The following is a 25,947-nucleotide window of genomic DNA, read 5'->3' as shown; positions in this document are numbered from 1 at the left end:
ATGACAACTGCTTGCTATCTATGGTGCTTATTTTTTAAATGGAGCTTATTTGTGACTTAACTTACCTCACTGCTCAATCAGTTACAATAAGTTTGACTCCCTATTAGTTAAATGGAGGAGATTCTTTGCAGTCCTCACTTAATTTTTTTTTTTTTTTTGAAGTTCTCTGAAATCCTGGCATTTTTTGCTTGAGGTTTTTTTTTTTCCTTTAATGCTGGGTTGATGTGTTATAGGGTTATGTCAGGGATCCTAAAGTGCTTTTTAAAAGTTCCCATCCCTGCTTGTCTTCCCCTTTGGCAACCATTAGCTTGTTTTGTATATCAATAGGTCTGTTTCTGTTCTGTTTATTTATTTATTTATTTTTTAGATTTCACATAAAAATTAGATCATATGGTATTAGATCATCTGATTTAGTTCACTTAGCATAATTCCCTCTAGGTTCATCTTCTTTATCATTTCACCTATTGTTGGAAATCTAAGTTGCTTCCATATTTTGACTATTACTAGTAATGCTGCAATGAACATAAGAGTGCATATATCTTTCTGAATTCGTGTTTTTGTTTTCTTTGGATAAATTCCCAGTAATGGAATTGCTGAATTATATGACAACTCTATTTTTAATTTATTGAGAAATCCTCATATTGTTTCCCATAATGACTGCACTAATTTATAATCCCATCAACAGTGTACTAGGGTTCCTGTTTCCTCACATCTTCTCCAGCACTTGTTATTTGTTGACTTATTGATGACATTGATTTTAATTTGTATTTCCCTGATGATTAGTGACATTGAGTACCTTTTCTGTTGGCCATCTGTATATTCTCTTGGGAGAAGTGTCTATTCAGGTTCTCTGCCCATTTTCTAATTGGATTTTGGGGGGGAGGGGTGTTAGGTTATGTGAGTTCTTCATATATTTGAATATTAATCCCTTATTGGATATATTATTTATGAATATCTTCTTCCATCTAGTAGGCAGTCTTTTCATTTTGTGAATGGTTTTGTCCACTGTGCACAAACTTTTTACTTTGATGTAGTCCCATGTGTTTATTTATTTATTTTTTTGTTTCCCTTGCTGAAGGAGATTATGTCCAAAAAGATATTACTAAGAGCAGTGTCAAAAAGTTTCCTACAGATTTTTTCTTCTAGGGATTTTGTGGTTTCAGGTCTAACATTTAAGTCCTTAATCCATTCTGAGTTTATTTTTGTACATGGTATAAGGAGGTGGTTCAATTTCATTCTTTGCATCTATCTGTTCAACTTTCCCAACCCCATTTATTGAAGAGACTTTCTTTACCCCATGGTGTATCCTTGCCTCCTTTATCATAGGTTAATTGACTGTATATTCTAGAATTTATTTCTGGGCTCTCTATTCTATTCCATTGATCTATATGTCCATTTTATGCCAGTCCTATACTGTTTTGATTGTTGTAGCTTTGTAGTATTATTTGATATCAAGGAGTATGAAACCTCCCACTTTGTTCTTTCTCAAGAGTTCTTTGGCTAATCAGGGTCTTATATGGTTCCATATAAATTTTAGGATTAGTTTTTCTAATTCTAAGAAGAATGCCATTGATATTTGATAGGGATTGCATTAAGTCTATATAAAACTTGAGATAGTAAGAACATTTAAAAATATTATTTTTTCCAATTTATGAGCAAGGTATATTTTTCCATTTATTTGTATCATATTCAGTATCTTTCTTCAGTGTTTTATAGTTTTCATAGTAAAAGTATTTCACCTCTTTGGTTAAATTTATTCCTAGGTAGTTTATACTTTTTTTTTTTAAAGAATATTTTATCGATTATATTGTTGAAGTAGTTCCAGTATTTCCCCCTTTGCTCCCCTCTGCCAGTACCTCCCTTCCCTCCAACAATCCCACCCCCCTTAGTTCATGTCCATGGGTTGTGCATATAAGTTCTTTGGCTTCACCCCTTCCTATATTATTCTTAACATCCCCTTTCTATTTTGTACCAATCTATTATGCTTCTCAGTCCCTGCACCATTTCCCCATTTCTCCCCTGCCCCCTCACCGCTGATAACCCTCCAAATGATCCCCAGACCTATAATTCTGTTCCTGTTCTGGTTCACTTAGTTGGATTTTGTTTTTATTTTTTAGATTCAGTTGTTGATAGTTGTAAGTTTGTTGTCATTTTAGTGTTAATAGTTTTGATCTTCTTTTTCTTAAGGAAGTCCCTTTGACATTTCATATAATAATGGCTTGGTGATGATGAGGTCCTTTAGCTTCACCTTGTCTGGGAAGCATTTCATCTGCCTTTCCATTCCAAATGATAGCTTTGTTGGATAGAATAATCTTGGTTGTAGCTTGTTTTTCATCAGATTGACTACTGTTTGCCAGTCCCTTCCTGCCTTCACAGTGTCCTCTGAGATATCACCTAACAGTCCTATAGGCACCCCCCTGTAGGCAACTCTCCACCTCTCTCTTGCTGCCCCCAGGACTCTGTCTTTATCTTTCACTTTTGGCATCTCAGTCATGATGCATCCTGGTGTGGTCCCCTCCGGGTCCAGCTTGCCTGGGACCCTCCATGCTTCCCGGACCTCTATGTTCATCTCCTTCGCAAAATTTGGGAAGTGTTTCTCATTTTTCTCAATTCTTGCTTCCTCTCATTCTGCACTGGTTGACTTTTTTTCTTCCTTATGTTCCAAATATTGATTTGAACCCCGGTTTCCTTCCCTTCACCATTGGGTTTGTGTGGATTTTCCTTTGTTTCACTTAGCATAGCCTTCACTTCTTCTCTTACATGTTTGCCGTACTCAAACATATCTGTCAGTGAGCATCCTAATCACCAGTGTTTTGAACTCTGCATCTGTTAGGTTGTCTATCTCCTCGTCTGTTAGGCTGGCTATCTCGTCATCGCTTAGTTCTCCTACTGGAACCTTGATCTGTTTCCCCTTTTGGTCCATACTTCTCTGTCTCCTCATTCTGACAGGTGTCTGTGTTTGTTTGCCTCCATGTCTCAGGTAGAGCTGTCGCTCCTCTTACATTGTAAGGGGCGGAGCCTTAGAAATTCATCAGTTCAGGGTGACCTGTTTCACCACATTGTGGCGCTGTATGTGGGGGAAGGATATGAGAGGAAACAATGCCTCCTGCCCAGCACTTGCCCCTTTTCCAGGCACCTCTCCCACACTGGACTGGCCTCCTCTAGCAGCTCCCCTGGCCATCGTTCCCAGACTTGGTGGGTCTGCAGATGTTCTAGGACCATGGGGGCCCTTTAAAGAAGCGGACTCTGCCGAGACCCACAGTTTCTGCCTCCACCCCAACCCCCACTGGTGTTCACAGTCAGAAGCAATGAGGCTTGATTTTCCCCAGTGCTGGGACAGTGGGCTGTGCTTTCTGCCAGCCTGCCACTGCTGCTGCCACCACACCACATCCTCTCCGCCCCGGCTCCACCCCTCCTACCTGTCTGGATGAGTATTTCTTCTTTATATCTTTGTTTGCTGGACTTCCATGCAGTTTGATTTTCTGGAATTTCTGGTTGTTTCTAGTTTTGAGGTAGTTGTATTTCTTCTTAGTTGTGGAGGGAGACACAGTGTGTCTGTCTACGCTTCCATCTTGACTGGAAGTCCCAGTTTATACTTTTTGATGCATCATAAATGGGATTGTTTCCTTAATTTCTTTTTCTGATTGTTAATTATTGGTGTTTTGAAACACAACAGATTTGTTTGTATATTGATACTGTGTTCTGCAACTTTACTGAAGTCATTTATTAGTTCTAATAGTTTTTTGGTGGATTCTTTAGTGTTTCTATATATACTGTCATGCTATCTGCAAATAATAAGAGTTTTACTTCTTCTTTTCCAATTTCTATGCCTTTTATTTCTTTGTCCTGTCAGATTGCTGTGTCTAGGACTTTTGATACTATGTTGAATGGTAGTGGTGAGAATGGGCATCCTTGTCTTGTTCCTAATCTTAGAGGAAAGGCTTTCAACCTTTCACCACTGAGTATATTAGCTGTGTGTTTGTCACATATGGCCTTTATTATATTGGGATTTGTTCCTTATTTCCCCACTTTGTTGAGAGTATTTATTTTAAAAGGATATTGAATTTTTTTGAATGCTTTTTTTGCATTTATTGAGATGATCACATGGTTTGTCTTTTATTTTGTTAGTATGATGTATTGCATTGATTGATTTACAGATGTTGAACTATTCTTGCATCCTGGGATAAATCCCACTTGGTGATGGTGTATAATTTTTTAATGTACTGTTGAATCATTTGCTAATACTTTATCAAGAATTTTTGCATCTATGTTTATAAAGGATATTGGCCTGTAACTTTTTTGTAATGTCTTTATCCGGTTTTGGTATCAGGGTAATGCTGTCTTTATAAAATGAGTTTGGAAACATTCCTTCCTCTACAATTTTTTTGAAATAGTTTAAGAAGGATAGCTATTAATTCTTTGAATATTTGGTAGAATTCACCTTTGAAACTATATGGTCCTGAACTTTTAATAGTTGGAAGTTTTTTTATTACTGCTTCAATTTTATTACTGGTAATTGATCTATTTAGATGTTTTTATTTCTTTCTAGTTCTGTTTCAGAAGGTTATATATTTCTAGAAACTTATCCACTTCTTTTAGATTGTCAAATTTGTTGGCATATAATTGTTCATAGTATTCTTATTGATTTTCCATATTTCTGTGGTGTTTGTTGTAACTTTTATTTATAACTTTATTCTTTGGGATCTCTTTTTTTTTTCTTAATGAGTTTGACTAAAGGTTTATCTATTTTATTTATCTTTTCAAAGAATCAGCTCTTTTATTGATCTTTTTTAAAAAAATTTTATTATATGTTTTCCAATACCATTTAACCCCCTGCAGTCACTACACTATTGTCCACGTCCACAAGACCTTTTTCCTTTTTGCTTGATCCCTCCACCTCCTACCACCCCCATAGCTGTCATCCTGCTCTCTATCTATGAGTCTGTGTTTATTTTTGCTTGTTAGTTTAGTTTGTTCATTAGGTTCCATGTTTAAGTGAAATCATATGGTATTTGCCTTCCTCTGACTTGCTGTTTCACTTAGCATATGTTCTCCTGGTCCATCCATACTGTTGCAAAGGTAAAATTTTTTCTGTTTATGTCTGAGTAGTATTCCATTGTGTAAATGTCCCTTAGTTGTTTTATCCACTCATATACTAATGGACACTTGGGCTGTATCCATATCTTGGTGATTGTAAATAATGCTACAATGAACACAGGGGTGCTTTTGTTCTTTTGAATTAGTGTTTGCGGTTTCTTCGGATATATTCCCAGAAGTGGGATTGCTGGGTCAAAAGGCAGATCCACTTCTAATTTTTTGAGGTATCTCCATACTGCTTTCCACAGTAGTTGCACCAGTCTGCATTCCCTCCAACAGTGCAAAAGGGTCCTTTTTTTTTTTCTTCTTCACATCCTCACAACACTTGTTGTTTGTTGATTTATTGATGATAGCCGTTCTGACAGGTGTAAGATGGTCTCTCACTGTGGTTTTAATTTGCATCTCTCTGATGATTATTGATGTTGGGCATTTTTTCAAATGTCTATTGGAGAAGTGTCTATTCAGGTCTTTTGCCCATTTTTTTAATTGGATTGTTTGTTTTTTGGCATTGAGTTTTGTAAGTTCTTTGTAAATTTTGGATCTTAACACCTTATCACATATGTTGGCAAATATGTTCTCCCAATCTGTGGGTTGTCTTTTTATTTTGTCAATGGTTTTCTTTTCTGTGCAAAACCTTTTTAGTGTGATGTAGTCCCATTTGTTTATTTTTTCTTTTGTATCCCTTCCCTGGGAGATATATCAGATAAAATATTGCTACAAGCAATGTCTGAGATTTTACTGCCTATGTTTTCTTCTAGACTTTAATGTTTTTGACTCTAATATTTAAGTCTTCAATTCATTTAGAATTTTTATTGATCTGCTCTATTTTTTAAGATTTCTATTTTGTTTATTTCTTCTCAGATCTTAACTATTTCCTTCCTTCTGATTACTTTGGGTTTTGTTTGTTCTTCTTTTTCTAGTTCCTTTAGGTGTGAAGTTAGATTGCTTATTAAGGATGTTTCTTGATTATTTCAGTAGGCTTATATAGCTATAAACTTCCCTCTTAGGACTCTTTGTAGTCATCATTTAAACTTATCTTTTTGAAATTATCTAAAATCTTGGTTTCTTTAACTCAAGTTTATTGTTACTTTTAATTCTTTCTCTTCTCAATTACCTTTTTGGGACACTCTTCCTATGTTGTTTATATTTCTCTACCCAGGAGATCTTAAACTGAAGTGAATGATTTACTAGAGAATCTATGGATAGACTTCAGGGTGTGTAGGTGTGTGTATGTATGTACACATACAGAATTTTAAGTGTTTCATGTGTGGACATTTTGAAATACAGCAGCTATAGCTTTTATCTAATTTAATAGAGTGTTGAGAATCACTCTGACTTGCTTCCCCTGGGCAATCTCTCCTTAACCCATGGTTTTAGCCACCACCATGATGCAAGTGAGAGCACAAAGGGGTTCAAGCCAGACAGATCCATGTTTGTCTTCCAGCTTCCCCTTTTAGAAGCTGTGTATCCCTGGTAACATTAACTTACCTCTTTGAAACTTGGTTTATTCAACTAAAAAATGGTGGAAATGACTCCTAATTTACAGATTTAGGGTAATAGAGATGCCATTTGTAAAGTTCTTGGTGACTTGTGGTAGCTTTTATTTTTATTTCTTATTATTTTTAATTAAATTTGTTGTGACATTGGTTAATAAAATTATATAGGTTTTGAGGGCGTAATTCTATAATACATCATCTGTATTATAGAGCATTGTCTGCTCTCCACACAGCACAGCCCCCAACATCTTGGTCACTAAAATACATTAACTTGTCAGCTTGAAGAACCGCTCCTCCCAATTTTAAAATAGGTTTCCTTTTGAGAGGTCCTGTCATTACAGCAATAAGCATTATGTGACTAAATGCATTATAATTTATTTACTTTGCTAGCACACATTTATTAATGCAAAATATGTAGGACAGACAGCTGAAGAGAGATCAGGTCTGTTTTCTGTTTTACACAATATTTAGAAAGTTGAAATTGGGTACTTAGATGTTTATAAATTGGCTTCCAGTATTTGTCTGGAGCAATAAAATAGCACACTTCTTAAAGATGTTAATAAACATGGCAGAAACCAAATTATTTATTATTTATGGTGTAATAAAAATTGGCAGGGCAGTACAAATTCCCTTTGCATTCTTTAAAGGCATGTGTTTTTAAAACCATGGAAGCTGAGCAGGTGTCTCTCCTCACATTTATTCCATATGTTCATTATATCTTACTTAACGTATGTTTATAAAACTAGTCACTTATTTATACCGTGATAGTCTTCCCTGGTTCTGTGCCCATTGGTGGATACACTTTGATATGTACAATAATCTCCCCTTATCTGTGGTTTCCTTTCTGCAGATTCAGTTACCAGTGGTCAACTTTGGTCCAAAAATATTAAGCGGAACATTCCAGAAATAAACAATTTCTAAGTTTTAAATTGCCCACCATTCTAAGGAGCATGATAAAATCTTGCGCTGTCCCACTCCCTCCTGCCTGCAACCTGAATCATCCCTTTCTTCAGCATCTCCACCTCACTGCATCTTAATCACATAGTCTTACATCATCACAAGAAGAAGGCTGAGGACAGTACAGTAAGGTATTTTGAGGGAAAAAGCGAGACCACATTCACATAATTTTTATTATAGTATATTATTATAATTGTTCTATTTTATTGTTATTTCTTAATCTCTTGATGTGCCCTATTTATAAAATAAACTTTATCAGAGGTATATATGTAAAGGAAAAAACACAGTATATATAGGGTTCTGTACTATCTGTGGTTTCAGGAGGGTCTTGGAACATATCCCCTGCAACTAAGAGGGGACTACTCTGTTTTGTTTTAGGAGTTTGATACACATTTACAGCCAAAATTATTATGTCTTTAAATGATTCCATAAGATAATACATGTAAATCTCAAAACCCAAATATTTTGATTTGCAAAACACTAAAGCCTAGCAGGAATCCTGAGTCTGAGTGGAGCCATGCTCTCCTATCATTGATGCTTGATTCTAGAATTCTGCCCCTTTTTATGCTTCTAATGTCCTCCCAAAGGTGGAGTGCAGCATGCAGAAAGTGAATTTAAAACCTTTACTTACTGAATTTTGGAGAATAGTTTTATGAATTTTGCAACATAATTCCAAGTAATTTAAAACACCCTGGACTGGGAAGAAATTGGAAAATGGAATTTAAAATCACTGACCTAGATCTTTGAGTGAATGAATCTAGTATGGAAAAAATTAACAACTTAATTAAGGTTTGTTTAAAAGTTTTCTGCAGCAACTTAGGTATCATGTGATAAATATTTTATAATCAAGACATGGAACTAGTAACATTTTGAGAAGTATAGGAAAATTAAATATAGTAATAATTACCCATAATTCCAACATCCAGAAATAACCACTATTTTGTATGCTTTACCTCCCTTTCTTCCTCCTTTTCTCTCTCCTTCCTCTCCTTTTTCCTTTTTTCTTTTTCTTTTTTCTTTCTTCTCTTCCTATAGACAGATTTACAAATGTGTCACAATAAATGCACATGTATACACATGTAAAATTATATCCTAGAAAATGTGTAATCTGTATTTTATATACTAAACTATAAAGAAATAAAAATATAAATTTCATAATTGTAATAACACTGCATTTTGAGTTTTGTATTATAATGAAATAATCAGGGATATAAGGAAATAATCAGGGATATAGCCAAATATTTATAAAGAAATATATAAACATTATTTATAATAGCAGAATCTGAGGCAAGCTCAGTGGAGAGTTAGACATTCAATAAATTTTAATGTTGCAAATTAATGCATAAATAAGTCCTTTTATGTTCTGTATGTGTTATTTTTAATGATGAAAATGCACACATAAAATTTTTTACTTTTCTTGTTTCCATTATGAACATATAATTATAAGAAAGAAAGGATTCCTTTTTCTCCACAACTTCTCCAACACTTGCTACTTGCCTTGTTGATAATAGCCATTCTAATAGGTATGAGGTGGTATCTCGTAGTGGTTTTGATTAGCATCTTCCTAATAGCTAGTGAAGTTGACCATCTTTTTATATATCTGTTAATTATTTATATGTCTTTTTGAGGGAAATTTCTGTTCAGGTCCTCTGTCTATGTTTTGAATTGGATTGTTTGTTTTTCTTTTCTTCTGTTGTATGAGTTCTTTATACAATATATTTTGGATATTAACCCATGTTGGAAGTGTTGTTGCAAATATCTTCTCCCATTTGGTTGGTTGCCTTTTAGTTTTGTTGATGGTTTCTTTTGCTGTGCAGAAGTTTTTTAGTTTGATATGATCCCGTTCATTTGTTTTTGCTTTTATTTTCCTTGCCTTTGAGGTGAAATTCATAAAATCTTCTCTAAGACAAAGGTCCATAAGTTTCGTATCTAAGTTCTCTTCTATGTAATTTACTATTTCAGGTCTTATATTTAGGTCTTTGACCCATTTACATATATATAATTTTTATATATATGTGACAAACAACAGCGCAGTGCTGGTTGAAATGTAAACTGGTACAGCCACTGTGGAAAACAATACAGAGGTTTCTCAAAAAATTAAGAATAGAGTTACCATATGACCTAGCAATCCCACTTCTGGATATCTAACAAAAAATGTGTAAACATTTATTTGCAAAAATAGATGCTCCCCCATGTTCACTGCAGCATTATTCATGATAATCAAGACATGGAAGGAACCAGTGTCCTTTGATAGATGGCTAGATAAAGAAGATATGGTACATACATACAACAGAATACTACTCAGCCAATAAGAAAAGATTAAATACTGCCATTTGGAACAACATGAGTGAATCTTGAGAATATTGTGCTAAGTGAAATAAGCCAGACAGAAAAAGTCAAGAACCGTATGATTTCACTCATACGTGGGATATAAAATTGAAAGCAACAAATGAGCAAACAAGACAAACAAACAAATAAAAACTCATAGGCACAGACAGCAGTATGGTGGTTACCAGAGGCAAAAGGGAGTGGGAGGGATGGTAAAGAGTAAAGGGGGTCAAATATATGGTGATAGGAAAAAATTTGACTTTGGGTAATAAACATATAATTCAATATACAGATAATGCATTATAGAATCGTACACTTGAAACCTATGTAATTTGATTAACCAATGTGACCACAATAAATTTTTTAGAAACTGATATATTTATATATATATGATTTTAAAAGGAAAAGATAAATATGGTATTGTTAGAAAATATAATAATGTTTTTAAATTATTGTGGGAAGAACATGTTAACCTATTCAAATATAAGACTGAATCTTTAAATACAGTTATTTATCTGTGAAAGGCAAACAAGGAAGAAATCTTCCAAGTTTTGAATCAGTTTTTTTTTTTCTTTTCATGGACCCAACAAAACTATCTTCATGTTTACTCTTACTCTCTATCTTTCTCAAATTTTAAAAAAGATATATCCACCATTTTGAGACTTAGCTCTTTATTTTCCTCTAGTGTAGAATATGGTTCCTTTTTCCCAGAATTAAAACCACTGAAGATTAAGGTTTTTATTTTTTTAAATTCTTAAATTAATATGCTCTTATCTAAGTAAAATTATATGACTATGACTAATGTCAGGATTATTAATATCCTCTAGTGTAAAACATTGGGCAACATAAATTATGAATAATATTTATTTTAGTCAAGCATGTAAACATCCTTAGAAGCATGAGCAATTTAGAGGCATTGTGAGATTATGCAGTCTTTGCAAAGCTTTTCAAAATTAATACACATAATCCTTAATGCTTTACTTCTTCAATTGTTTTTCTCTATAGTATACCACTTGCCTATTAATTTATTTTTAAATTGATAGATTTTTAATCTAAATTTGTACTAGTTGAGTAAATTGTTGGTATTGGATATATGACCTGCTTTAAATTGCCATGCTAAATTTCATAGCATTTTATAAGTATCAAAGTAATTTGATGTAACAGCCTCACATTGATTAGATATGGAAGCTTAGTCAAACCAGGGAGAGACTTTTCTTCAGGATAGACCTCTCATGTTTTTGTTCTGGGCCACGTGTGAAGGATCTGAATCATCCTGTGAGGCCCCTGCAGTCTTTGCCTGCCTCAGTTCCCTCTCTATTATCTGAATAAGCTTCCACTGAGCAGGGACACTTTCTCTTTGGCATGGATGTGTTTATTCTGCAGTGAAGAGAAGCCAAGAGAATTCTTTCTGGAATATTGGATTAAGAAACTAGATTTTGAAAATATAATCCCGTAATGGAAGAAAAGTAAACTTTCTAATGGTTCTATAAAGATATTGTAAACTATGTTTGGGCCAGTCAAAATATTCTCACCTTTCAGCAATTCAACAGTTTTTCCAGAAGCACCTTATAATTTGGGCACTAAAACATTGGGATTAAGTGTGAAAAAATCCCTGGTGCCAGAGGCTAGGCAGGATTCCTGCTTTAGGTGCTGCAGGTCTAGAGTGAATCTGTTCTGCTTACTGGCATGGACTCTACATCAAACTGAGATGCTCTCAAGGTTAAGGGATCCCACTGACATGATCCCTATGATAGGATTCCTATTGGTCCCCGTAATCTCCTGCCACCAGGACAATCTGGTTGCCACTCAGAGTTCCTATGATGTTGTTCTAAAATTTTACCTGAATGCCTATGTCAGGTGCTGTTTTCGCCTGAAGGAAAAATAAGCTTGACATCCGAAAGTGTGGAGTTAAGCATTTTCCAGAAGCAATGAAATTATAGTGATCACCTTTAAATGATCTTTTTAGTCAGTGTAGGTTCCAAAATGCAAAATATAGAAATAATTGTTTTGAAGTATTTTCTTAAAAATTCAAGAAAATGAAAAAAATCTGAATTGAGGCTACTAAAATTGGTTGTCAAACTTGGGCTTCCTAATGAACAGTTGCTAAATTATTGAAATAATTTCTTTTGAATAACCTTGAAGCTGAGGTAGCACCTTTAGAATTGCACGAACAGTGCCAATACTCCCTCATATTTTTGTAAATGAGAGTGTTTCTATTGACAATTATCACAGTGAATTTATGTGGATCTGTTATCCTAATCAGTATTTCAAAGTAAGATTGTACTTCCAAAGTACAAATTTTGTGTGCCTACCTGTGCATGTGTTAATGAAAAAACAAAATTTGTCCCATCTGAAAAAGAATAATACAGATTTGCCACCCATAAAAAAGTATCATGTAGTGAAACCAATTGCCTCAGTCAAAATCTAAATGACTTTGTAATTTGAGAAAAGTGTTAGCACTTTCTGGCACCCATCATTGCTATAACAGCCTAACAAAGAATGGTTAATTGCCCAATGTACAATATGTACTCCAATGATATGTCATTTTATTTTTCATGTTGTGTTGTGGTTTACTTGCCTCGCAAAACTTCCAACTTGCTTTGAACACTTTCCGGTCAGACATCAGCTACTGGCTGATTGTTCTCTTGCCGCACCGTTCTGATTACCACTTTTTAAAGCCAACTCTCTTCCTGCTGTTTCTTTACTTCACGCTGATGACTTAGCTGCCTTGAGGGCATTGCATGGAACTGTTGACATTCAGTAAATCAGCGGCTCTGCAGTCTCCATCCTTACGTCTATGGTTGTTCCAAATGTCAGTATTTCTGTGATTTAACTATTTCCCTTGAATATTATACCATATTCAGGTTTCTTTCTTTTTTTTTTTTTTAATTTATAGTAACAGTTTGGTGATTTGGGGGAAAAAAAACGTCCTTTTCAGGAGTGTTACTTTTAAAAATTCAGTTAAGTTGTGTTTTGTGAGCCTTCATCATAATTTATAGCTACCCATTTGAAGAGTATTTTAGACTGAAACAGTAGACTAGAAAAATAACCAGTAATGAATGAAAATACATGTATTTCTCAATGAATTATCAGAAGCAAGATGAAAATTTCTGGGATATTTCTTTTGGTTATTTGTGAAGAAGGCTTTATCACTCGGGGCCTTCACTCAAGGGGAGTTTCTGAGATCCGCTTCTCCTTGAGCTCCAGTCTCCTCCCTGTGTGCTCTGCTCTCCCGCAGGGGCTCTCACTGCCCCACCTGCAGACAGCTCCCCTCTGATCACTTCCTGCATTTGTTTAGATGGTTCTTTTCTGATTATAAGCTTCCAACTGCTAGAGTGTTTTCTGACACGTATTCTAGGTACCTGCTAGTGAAGTTTGTTATATCACATTGAGCATAGACATACAGACAGTCCTAAAATTTTGAGTAAGATTTATAAGGCTTGCATTCTGCATTCCGTGTTTTAGGGAGAGGTACCAAATTTGTCATGTTGCATGTATTGTTTTTCTGGGAAGCCTCTCTTCCAACCCACTTCCGTCCCTCTTTTTCATGTTCCTCACCTGACACACACACACACACATACACACACATCATACACAACTGAAACTCATATCACATGTTAGAGTAATCTGAGTTTTCTGGTGCTGTATACTTTTCAATGCTCACGTAGAAGTCAACTTTTTCATTTACCATTATTTACTTTTTGTTCTCACTATCACTAACATAAAATCTGTAATACAATGTTTATTTGTGTATGATAACATGAATATATCTACACATTATACTAAAATAATTTGATCATTGTAAGGACACAAATGCCACATTTAAATAATAGACAGGAAAAGTCTTGTTTGTAGGACAACCATAGCAATAAAAATAAATAAATCAGCAACAATGCTAGAATATATTCTTTTAGAGAAATTCTTTAATTTAGAGAATCCTACATTTAAGTTTTCACAAAAACATACAAGAAATGTAATTAATGTATTCCAAGGTTCTATAAATGTTCACATTTCTGAGTTTGTAGTAGTTATACATTTCAAAAAGATCCATCTAGAAGCTTAAAACATCTAAAGTGCAGGCAAGAGTGAGCACATATTGCAATTTTACCTATTACATGGATGTGGGGAGATCCATACTTACATGTAAGCAGAGAGCCTGCTTTTGTAGTTTTTCCATGTTTAGAGCTAAGATTAGGGCTGTCTGTTCTCCTCAAGAACCTTTCAGTTCCCCTCAAGAACCTTTGCTGACCTGCTTTCTGTACAGGTGTCAGTTAACGGTCTGGTGCCTGCTGGTCTGAGTTGACATCTGGAAGCAGAGATTCACACTGGGGAGCCGGGGAGTGGTTGGGAGGGTTCGAGTCCACTCACTTGAAGAGTGCTGTGGTACCATTGTTGATCTGAGTGACTCTACCTCTTTTTTCCTAAACTTCCATACTGGAAGACAGAATGACCTGGTGGAAAATGGATGAACTTCAGAATCAGACTTGGTTTAAATTTCGGCTTTCCACCTATAGGCTGTGTGATTTTTCACTTATTTCTGTGGGCCTCAGTTTCTTCATTTCTAAAATGCAGGGCAGTTATAAGTAATAAATGGAATAACAAATTCCAAAGTGCCTGATACTCAGTAGGGAATTAATGAATTTTATTCTCTTTCTCACACTCCACCACTGAAGAGTTCAGGAGTGGAATGAGTAACCTCCACAGCAGCTTCGTTTAGCTCCCTTCTGGTTTGAGTAGACAAAGCCTGGCCAACCACACTTTCAGACAAAGCTTCTGAAAATCATCTGTTGTATCCCAGTCAGACAACAAGTACCTGAAAAAATTCTAAGCTTCAAGAGGTGCTAAAAGAGACAGCCTTCTCTGGGAACTAAAATCGTCGGCAGCCGTCCGTCTCGAGAGACGATGGTGTAGCTTCTTAAGAGTCTATCTGCACCGCCGAGAATGGCTGTGCAGTCCGACTCGGGAGTGACACGGTATCTGTCTCCTCCCGTGTTGAATCGACATCTTGTGATGACGCTGGAGTGTCCTCTCCAGTGAAGCTGAAGCTACAGAGCCTGGGCAGGGTGATATGGAGGGTCTGCTGTTGCCCATGCAGCAGACACCCCCTCTCTTCGCAGCTGAAGGGTCCAAGGGAAAGACGGAGTCAATACAGCTTGGCTTCAGGTGCGCCGCAGGAGTTGCAGGTGTTGACTACAACGTCAAACCGCCTTAGGGACTCCGGCTCCGGATTTTCTGTCGGGGTTTACTCCCTTAGCCTTTCCCCTGAAGAGGTATGCCGCAAGGCAGCGGAGGTTTTTTGGAGTCAGAGTTTTCCTTCTCTGGGGAACTAAAATAGCTTCATGCTTTTCTGAGTAAAATCCAGTGATATATATCTGATATAATGAGATTGTACATTATTAATTTATTTTTTAAGATTCCTTAACTCAGTGTGAACTTCTTTCTTTTCATCTTACACAAAAGCTAACTGGAGATTTTAAGAAGATGATGTGTAATCAAGGGTTTTATTCACAGTTGATTTTCTCTTAGTAAGAAGCATTTACTATTACACTGCTTTGAAATTTATATCAGCTTAGACCACAAGAAAGTGACATTCAAAATGAATTAGATTGGCCAGATATTAAATAATCAATTGACTGTATGAGAAGCTATGATGCACTTCATTGATCCCAAACCTCTCCTATCCTTTCAAAATGCCCTTAGGTTGGATTATGCAGAATAAGAAATAGATGTTTGTTTTTAAAATTGACTTAACATATTATTGAAACAATGAGAAATTCAAAGACTTGATGAGTTCTAAAACTAAGATATTTGCCTCTTTTTTTCTTAACCCGGTGCCATCTTTGAATATGTAGCTCATAGAAATAGTGTGTGCTAGCAGATGCTCCCTTTAACTAACTCACGCATCGTGATCCTGTGAGGTATACTTCTCCGTGGCCTTTCTCCAATTGAATTCTAGAGATATTAAACCTCTTGAGTCATTTTGTAGTTACATGTAATAGACTATAACATCAAAATTTTAGATAATAGCATAGAGTAAAAATAAGATAAACTATAATTTTAAAGCCATCAAGTAAAGTTTGTCAGTAGTTGGGTACTGTTATCTTCAGAAATATTTTGCAAAGATTTTCGAACTAGTTTGAGTTTTAGGAGTGAAAATATTCACTTAAGAAAAAAAGTTGTAACTATTTTCTCTTTTTCCTTTTTTTTTTTTTTTCAATTTCAGGGTCAGGCTGGTCCTCAGGTAAGTGAACTCTTTTCTAACAAATTAATTCCAGTTTAGGATTTTTCCAGTGTGAAGATTTTTCTGCAATTCTTTCTAAAGGATATTAAAAAGCTGTGAGCCAGTGATCATGACCCTACACAGTAGACCAAATATTTCCCAGGAGTAAAGCTTCGGGGCCTCTTCAGGGTTGTATGAGCCATGTCAGCTGTTGGACCAGATGGCAAGTTTAACAATGTACCATCATATAAAGCAAAACTCTTAACTGATCTGAAACAGAGCCATAGGACTTTAATGTAAAGCAAAATGACTTAGTAGATGTCAGGTATGAACTGGTTCACATTAGATACTGATTAATCATGTACTAATAATACTGTTGTAAATCCACACAGACTCTGATTATGTAGACTGTGATCCTACCAGCTACTTTTGATTCATTATAGACAGATATTGAATTCGTTCTCCATTTTCAATATAAACCAACTGCTGAAGACAAGATTTATAATTAAATGTGAATGCAATCAACAGAAAATCTTTTGAGCCCTAAATCATATTGAAGAAAATGAGGAAATTTTAGGAGGGAGAGGAATGTGGGTAATGATGAAACTACAAAAGGGGGGAGTTGTCAGAATTGAAGAGTCAGTAAAAAACAACAAATTTAATATTAATACTTATTGTTAGTCTGTAGGAAGCTATAGAGAAGTAAATGCCATGATTAATGTTTTACCCTTAACAATTTAACACCTGAAAATAGCATAACTAATTTTTAAGGTTCTCTTACTTCTCTTTCACCTCAACATTCAGAATGCCATTTCTGTCCTAGATTGTTTGATCAATAAATGATTTCCATGATATCTTTTTTTGTCAATGTCATAAATTATTCTTTGTGTGCTAATTTTCATATTAGACCAAAAGAATATTAGGTATGTTTTTTATGAGCTCTGTATGCTAAGGATATCCAACAAACAAAAACTCTGCATAACTGAGTAGAGCAGTTCTTTTCACACTCATTCTTGGGAAAAACTTTGACATGTAATTAACTTATATTCCTATCAAAGAATACTCTCAATATTTGTGATTTTCACTTTTAATATTTTTAGTTGGTTCAGGGTAATTATTGGAGGAGAAAACTCATCAAAGAAAGTTGTAGCTTCTTCCCTAAGTTTGAAACTGCCACATTATAATGGGATGAAGAGAAAGTAAAAGGTGCTTTTATGTTTTTATTTTATTTTATTTTATTCTATGCTTAAAACAGCTCTGGAAAGTATTGTATATATAAAATTAGAAGAGATAAATGAGTCACTTGGGATGACAGCATAAAACTGGGAGCAAGTCAAGTTTGTCTCTAAACCCCTCCTAGTCCTGTATCTCCCCAGAGAAAAGGTGAGATAACAGATGATAAGAGAAGTTAAGAGTGTTAGTTCTGAGACAGGATTATAATCTTTAACATATTTTAAAGGGATCTTTGTGGTAGCCTGCCTCACCTTTCCCTACCCCAAAGCAGTTCTTAAGGTAAGGATTTGAGCATAAATAATTTATTTTGGAGATGGTCCCAGGAAGCATTGTGAGTGAGTGCAACAGGGAGAGCAAGAAAACCAGAAAACAGATGCCTTAATGAACAGGTTATTGCTGTGGACCATTGGGATTATTGATGAAGAATTTATGAGAGCTTGTGTAGAACTTGCCTTACACTCACCCCACTGAGGGGCAGGGAAATTGATGTATTTGTCCACTAATTTACCTTCCTTCACTGTGGAGAGTTGTGCCTGGGTGTTAATTCCCTGTGACTTGTGACCTGGCTCAGGAGGCCTAGTATGACCCTGCTGCTGAAGGAATGCAGAAATCCTGAGGGACATATGGGACCTGTATTCTTGTACTGTCTCAGAGGAGACCGTGGTATGGGCTGACACCTACACCTGCCACAACACCTAAGGGCAAGAGCCCTATCAATGAAATGAAGGGTGGGAAATTCAGATGTGCATGTAAAGATTGGGAAACTGGATAAAAAGGCAGCATTAAAAGCATATAAGTTAATGAGATGTTAAAATGAATAACTATACAAATAACAAGGTCATAATAAATCATGAGTGTACAGCTACAGTTAGTGAGCAGAAGAAAGATGGTGAACCAGCACAGAAAGCCAAGGATGGACAGAACTGGGAACATTCTGGACCACTGTAGCTAAGATTTAAAATTATATCATGGCATTTCAGAATATTTTTACATCACATCTTATATTTACTATAACTCTGCAGAAAAATAAAGTCTACTTGAAATTTTTGGAAACTTTTGAGGGGGATAGTAATGGCATTTCAAATGGTGACCTGCTCTGGTTTTCCTCCATTTTGGCCACCAGTTTGCCTTCTGTGGGCACTCAGATCACATGATCCTTTAGTTCAAAATGTCTTCTTCATATCACAGCTGAAGGAAAACAGTGGAATCAGGAAGTAGAGGGAAGAGGGGAAATGCAAAGCTGAGAAATATCCTTATATTGTCTAAGGTGTGAAAAATAGAGTTTTGTTGCTATGCCCCTGTGACCTACCCCTTACATCTGCATCATTATCCTATATTTCAAAAGAAACTTCCATTTCTAGGTTTTAAATTAAATAATTATTAATGAAGTTTTTTACTTAGTACTTGATTATTAATTTTGCTCTGAGATTTTTATAAATTATACATTAATTTTTATATATAGGCTCCTTTCCAACTATATTTTTATTTTCCCTGTTACCTATTATATTATTTTCCCAGCTCCTAATCTACTCTTGGGATTTTTTTTAAACAAAGAGTTGACCTTAAATAGGCTTTTAACTCCAATAACAAATTTTACCTAACTAAAAATATAAATACTTAGAAATGACCTATCTAGTAGATGTGATTATCAATATATCGTCGGCAGCCGTCCGTCTCGAGAGACGATGGTGTAGCTTCTTAAGAGTCTATCTGCACTGCCGAGAATGGCTGTGCAGTCCGACTCAGGAGTGACACGGTATCTGTCTCCTCCCGTGCTGAATCGACATCTTGCGATGACGCTGGAGTGTCCTCTCCAGTGAAGCTGAAGCTACAGAGCCTGGGCAGGGTGATATGGAGGGTCTGCTGTTGCCCATGCAGCAGACCCCCCCTCTCTTCACAGCTGAAGGGCCCAAGGGAAAGACGGAGTCAATACAGCTTGGCTTCAGGTGCGCCGCAGGAGTTGCCGGTGTTGACTACAACGTCAAACCGCCTTAGGGACTCTGGCTCCGGATTTTCTGTCGGGGTTTACTCCCTTTAGCCTTTCCCCCGAAGAGGTATGCCGCAAGGCAGCGGAGGTTTTTTGGAGTCAGAAGTAAAGGCATGGAAAAAGATATTTCATGCAAATGGAAAGGGGGGAAAAAGCTAGGGTAGCAGTTCTTATATCTGACAAAATACACTCAAAAACCAAGGCTATAGTAAGAGACAAAGGAGGACATTACATAATGATAAAGGGAACAATCCAACAAGAGAATATAACCCTAGTAAACATTTATGCACCCAACATAGGAGCACCTAAATATGTGAAGAAAATTTTGAGGGACATAAAGTGTGATATCAAAAGGGAGATATCAAAAGAAATAAAAGAGATATCAAAATAAACATAGTCATAGTTGAGGATTTTAATACCCCATTGACTTCAATGGATAGATCCTCCAGATAGAAAATCAACAAGGAGACAGAGGCTTTAAACGACACACTAGATCAAATGGATTTAACTGATACCTTCAGAGCATTTCATCCCAAAGCAGCAGAATATACATACCGTTCAAGTGCACATGGAGCATTTTCTAGGACAGACCATATGCCAGAACACAAAACAAGTCTCAATAAATTTAAGAAGATTGAAATCATTTCAAGCATCTTCTCTGACCACAATGTTATGAAACTAGAAATCAATCACAAGAACACTGAAAAACACACAGACATGAAAGCTAAATAATGTGTTATTAAACAATGAATGGGACAACAATGAGATCAAAGAAGAAATCGAAAGATACCTTTAAACAAAAGAAAATAAGGCCACAACAACCCAAAATCTGCGGGACACTGGGAAAGCAATCCTAAGAGGGAAATTCATAGCATTACAGGCTTATCTCGAAAAGAAAAAAAGAAAAAGAAAAGAAAAAGCTCAACAAAACAATCTAACTTCACACGTAAAGGAACTTGAAAAAGAACAATAAAGAAAGAAAGCCCGAAACAAGATGGCGGAGGAGTAAGTGGAAGCTACACTAACTTCCTCCTAGAACTAGTCTGGATTTACAATGTAATTTTGGAGAAATCATCTGGAATAACCAACTAAACACTAGCTGGAGAGAAGTCTTACAACCACAGAGAGACAGAAAAGGCCGCTACATCACAACGTGACCGGTAGGGAGTGCGGAGACACAGAAGGGCTGGCTGGGCTCACAAGGGTGGCAGCTGAAGGGACTGAGAAACAGCTCAGCAGCCGGGGGTTCCCCCTGAGAAGGGCAGGGTCTAAACCCCCAGCTGGGCTCCCCAGCCTACAGCAACAGAGTGGAAAGTAAAATAGTATCCAGCTGAGAAAAGCGAAAAGCCACAGGGTTTCTTGCTATCCGGAGAGAAACAGCTGGAGAAAAAGAGCTCTTAAGCGGATCACATATGAAAATATTCTGCCCCCACTTACCCTGGGCATAAGCAGAGGGAAGACAGAGAGGACTGGAAATGCTTGGGGAGAGTTTGGTGTGGTGGCTTTGAGGGGAGAGCTGGGGAAGCGGCCGGCCGGGTCCCAGTGCTGACTCATGCCCAGCGCTGCAGGCAGACCATTCCCGGCCAAGTGCCCTCAGCCTGAGGGGAAGCAAAGGCCCTGCCTACAGGAATTAAGGTGCCACACCCACGTCCTTAAGCCTGACAGCTAATCACAGATTGAATAGATTAACAACTAAAGAAGCCAGACAAAGGCAGTAGATCCCTGGAAGTCTCCAACAGGCTGCCTAGGCCCAGACTGGTACAGGATCTGACGCCACCAGGGGCAGATCCAGGAAGTGCAGATCATTCTAAGAAGCACCAACAAACAATAGGAGTCACAAAAATGGGGAGACAGAGAAACAACCCCCCATCGAAAGGAAAGGTAGAGTCCCCAGAAAGAGTGCTAAATGAAATAGAGGGGAGCCAACTATCAGATATGGAATTGAAAGCATGGATTATGGAGAAGCTGAATGAGCTCAGCGGAAACTACAAAGAACTCCAGAAAAACTACAGTGAACTCCAGAAGAACTATAAGGAACTTACTGAGAATTATACCAGCATCAAAAAGGACATGGAAGCTATCAATAAGAGCCAGGAGGAAATGAAGAATATGATCTCTGAATTGAAGAACACAGTAGAAGGAATTAAAAGCAGGCTAGAGGAAGCAGAAGATCAGATCAGCGAGCTGGAGGACAATGTAGACAAAAACTCACAGACAGTGCAACGAAATGAAAAAAGACTGAACAAGACTGAAGAGGCTCTAAGACAGTTGCAGGACAACATGAAACGTAATAATATCTGTCTCATAGGAATTCCAGAAGGAGAAGAAGAAGAGCAAGGGATAGAAAACCTCTTTGAAAAACTAATGACAGAAAACTTCCCTCACATGAGGAGAGAAAGAATCATGCAAATCCAGGAAGCACAGAGGGTCCCAATGAAGATGAACCCCAACAGGCCCACTTCAAGACACATCATAATTAAAATGCCAACATTCAAAGACAAAGAGAGAATCCTAAAAGCAGCAAGAGAGAAACAACTAATAACATACAAGGGAGCTCCAATAAGGCTATCATCAGATTTCTCAGCAGAAACACTACAAGCCAGAAGGGAATGGCAAAATATATTCCAAGCAATGAAAAACAAAGGCCTACAACCAAGAATACTCTACCCAGCAAGGCTCTCATTCAAAATGGAAGGCGAAATAAGGAGTTTCCAAGACAAAAGAAGGCTAAAAGAATACATCTCCACCAAACCAGCATTGCAAGAGATGCTAAAGGGTCTGCTTTAAGAAGATGAAGAAACAGAGAGAGACAGAGAGGACACGAGTACAAAGGGGGAAAATGACAATGAATAAGTACTGAAAGAAAGAAGGAACTTCTGCCATTTGCAACAACATGATTGGAACTGGAGAGAATTGTGCTTGGCAAAATGAGCCAGGCAACAAAAGAAAATTATCTTATGCTATCACCTGTTGCAGGAAACTGATGAACAACACAAATGAGCGAAATTGAACCAGAGGTATGTGAACAAGGAGTAGACTAACGGTGACAGGGGGGGAGATGGGAGGGAGAGAAGGGGTAGGAAGGGGAAAGGTCTAGTCAAAGAACATGTGTGGATGACCCATGGACATGGACAGCTGGGTGGAGACTGGATGTGGGGGGGGGGAGGCAGGGTGCAGGGAAGCAGGAGGGGGGAAAAAAAGTGAGACAACTGTAATGGAAAAACAAACAAAAAAAATTTTTAGTGGGGGGAAAAAATGAAAATATAAAGAATGGAAATGCAAGTTCAGTGAATATTAGAAGGACAAGGATTTTCCTTCCGATAAGACAGTCCTACAGATTTAGAGACATGTATGTGGGTTATGTTACATAAATTAACATGTGTTTTCTGTTTTCAAAGGGCATAAGCCTATGATCTCATTATCTGAGTGATTGTCAGTAGGTATAGGCCTCACTTAATCCTGTCTGCATTGCTGCCTCCTGAGACTCAATGGTTTGGCTGAACTAAGTGGCTGGGTTGGTGAACTAAGTGGCTGGGGTGGCCTTCCCACATGGGGAAGGATCGTGTAGACTCCAGGTTGGTTGGCTGTCTCTGGACAACAGCGTGCTTGGTTAACAGGCTGGCATCCTTGTTGTATTCTGGGGGCAACAGGGTTAAAGGACATCATTCAATCCGTAACCACTAGATGACAAAAGACAGGTATTAATTTTTCAATGTCCCACATTAGGGAAAAGAAGGGCTTCTTTGGAGGAAGGTATGCCAGGTACATCTCACCTGTCCAAAACCCTTTTGCCCATTATACTTAGTTTGGACTGAGGGAAATATTTTAGGTTTCCCCCCTCTCAGGCCTCTGGGCTCTTTCTGTCCAAGCCATTAGGATAGAAAAGAGAAACCAGTTTTAAAGTGAAGCCCACAGACCACCCCGTTCTTCACCAACCCAGCCACTTAGTTCAGCCAAACCATATATATATATATATATATATATATATATATATCTGCCCCAGCAACTTGCTTTGCAGCTTGGATTTATATACTTATTATTGAAAATGATTATCAATATATACAGCACAGTTATATCTTACAATAACACCTTACTGTAAATCCACTTTTTCCTTGAATAAATTTATATAAACTATACATTTAATTTGTTTCATACAGATTTATAAGTTACATATAAAAAAGCAAACTGTACATTTAAAACCTAAATTAAGAAATGATAATGGGTTCTTAAATGGTTGAAAGTTTTCTTTTATTTGATCAAACATCTCTTAAAATGTCTATGTTTTGTTATCTGGGTCACTAAAAATGATTTTGTTCACATACATTGTACATTTTAATTTGGGGCATGTCTTCCCTTTTTTCAACATCTTTTTGGTGACTTAAAAAGATATCCACTTTTTTCTTAAAATGTCAACTTTTTCAGTTTCTCTGATTTTATGATTTCTGAGCTAAAATTCTTTATAGCTTATTTTTTGTTATGTATATTTATGACTCAATAGAGCAAGTTTACCTACATTTCTTCCCTGCTGACCTTGTTTCTCTCTCATCCCTGTGTCTTCCTGGCACATATTGTTACCTGTGGGGAAAGAGAAGGGCACAAACATTGCAAAACTTTGTCTTTACCTTCTTACTCCATCTCCTTTTGCCATGTAAACAAGCATTCGCCAAATAAGTTCCCTTTACTGGTCCTCAAAACCCCCGCCCTGAGTCATAACCATGTCAGGGATGGCCCTTAGCTACACTACCTACTTCACTGTAAATCCACATTCCCTGTGACTTGTTAGGATTGTGAAAGATACAATTCTAAAACCCCAATTCCAACTTTCAATGGATTTTTTCATCAAGAGTACTTCCAATACTATTTCTATTGTATAATAAGATTTTTTTAGATATATTATGAATAGGCTTTTGTGGAATGGGCTGGGGAAAGAAAACTACATCTATATTATGATTCTTCTGGGAGGAGACAATCAGATTTCCAAACAACCAACTTCCAAAAAAGTTGTAAATGTTTGAGTTGGGAAATTGCACATTTTTTCAAGTTTATAAAAGGTTTGGGCAGAATTATAGTTGGCAACTTATTAATGTGCAGATATTTATGTCTGTGAGAGTTTTCTTGCATAGGGTGAATATTCCCACGTCATTTATTCACAGTATTATTTATTATAGGGTGAAAAACTTTTCCTTAGAGAGTGTAAGACTCAATTTTGCTTCTTTGATATCACACTGCTTTAGCAAGGACTTTCAGATTAATATTGTTTTATCTTGTAGACCAATGATAAAAAAGAAACATTTCTATTATATCAGAAGACAGTTCTTCTGATCCTCTTCCTAAAGTTAAAGACAGCTTAGATAGATTTAAATTCGATTTTCAAACAGTTGTGAAGACTAGAGAACTAAATGGCAGCGAACCCTATTGCAGTGATAGAATGAAATTGCATACAAAAATAGGCCTTGGGGAAGGGAGGTGACTCTCTGCACTTACCTAAATGGGTGAGAAAATGGTCTTGACAAGGGAAATGAGATGGTGAAAGGGTATTAGAAAGAAAAAAAGGCAATTCCAGCAGCCGTGGTTAAGATGGGAGAAGAGGCAGGGAAATGAATGGAGAGGATGTTGTTGTGGATCCACTGAAACAAAGGAAATCAAATTCTTAGGAAAAAGGGTGGGATAGATTAAGTAACATCACAGAGACTTGAAAAAACGGTTGGTTAACAGACAAAAAGTCACAACAGAATGTAAGAGAAGAAAGAAGGAAAGGAAATTAGAAAAAAAAGACAGATGAGAATTTATATTTCAAACTAGAGGTAATAATTAGTTGGAGGTGGAACAAAATCTATTGAAATTATCTCACTGATCCTTCTTTGCTAATTCATATTAACGTAATTCAATTCAATTACTCAAGTATTTATTTAGCACTATCATTTCACAGTGATAAGGCTGTGAAATCATAGTGCACAAGACAGACTCAATCTCTGTTCTTTGGATAGTTCTTTTAATATTAATAGTCAAGCAGAGTGTGGAAGTCCTGTCAATTCTCACAGACCCACCATGTGAGGATGCCTTTAACTGCACCTGCAACCCCCACCCTGCATCTCCACACCTGGGAAATCCCCAGGTTCAGTCAGGACACTAAACATGAGGCACTTAAAGAGCCCTTTTTCCAACATGCAGGTGACTGAGGATCAGTGTCATCACTCTAAGTGTGGTCCTGGTGCCATGCTTTATTTCTTATCATTGGTTTCTGTCAAGATCCAAGCACCCCTGTTCCAGTAACAGAGTCCTTTTCTGGCTCCCCACCCCTATATCCCCTTTCTTCGTTACTCTCTTCATCCCATGTCCTCCTTTTCCTTTTCTCTCTACCACCAGCTGTTAAGACTCATGGTGCTAATGCTCTGTGCAACCTCACTAATGGCCACCAGAGCAATTACATCCCTCAAGCTCACTGCTCACATGACAGGATTTTACATTTCCATTTTTTTGACCCTGACTTCCCCATTGCCATTCTGCACACTGTGAAGACATACCTTTTGCCTGGGCAGTCATTGCTGCAAGGGAAATGAATCAGGAATATGAGCATTTAGCATTTTCCTGTCTCTAATGTGATGACATTGAGAATTGGGATTAAGTGT

At 36.9% G+C, this 25,947-nt stretch overlaps 1 protein-coding gene across 1 annotated transcript in view; it reads left to right on the top strand.

Annotated features, from left to right (window-relative positions):
- COL25A1 (collagen type XXV alpha 1 chain) overlaps positions 1-25,947 on the top strand; it is a 485,787-nt gene that overhangs the window by 300,845 nt on the left and 158,995 nt on the right. Inside the window, 1 exon segment of the mRNA XM_090267359.1 lies at positions 16,102-16,119. Coding sequence (XP_090123485.1) covers positions 16,102-16,119 — 18 coding nt within the window.

Source organism: Furipterus horrens, unplaced genomic scaffold (genome assembly GCF_987537825.1).
Source record: "Furipterus horrens unplaced genomic scaffold, mFurHor1.1.pri manual_scaffold_2, whole genome shotgun sequence".
NCBI classification, from domain to species: domain Eukaryota; kingdom Metazoa; phylum Chordata; class Mammalia; order Chiroptera; family Furipteridae; genus Furipterus; species Furipterus horrens.
This window is presented reverse-complemented; position numbering and strand designations above follow the sequence as displayed.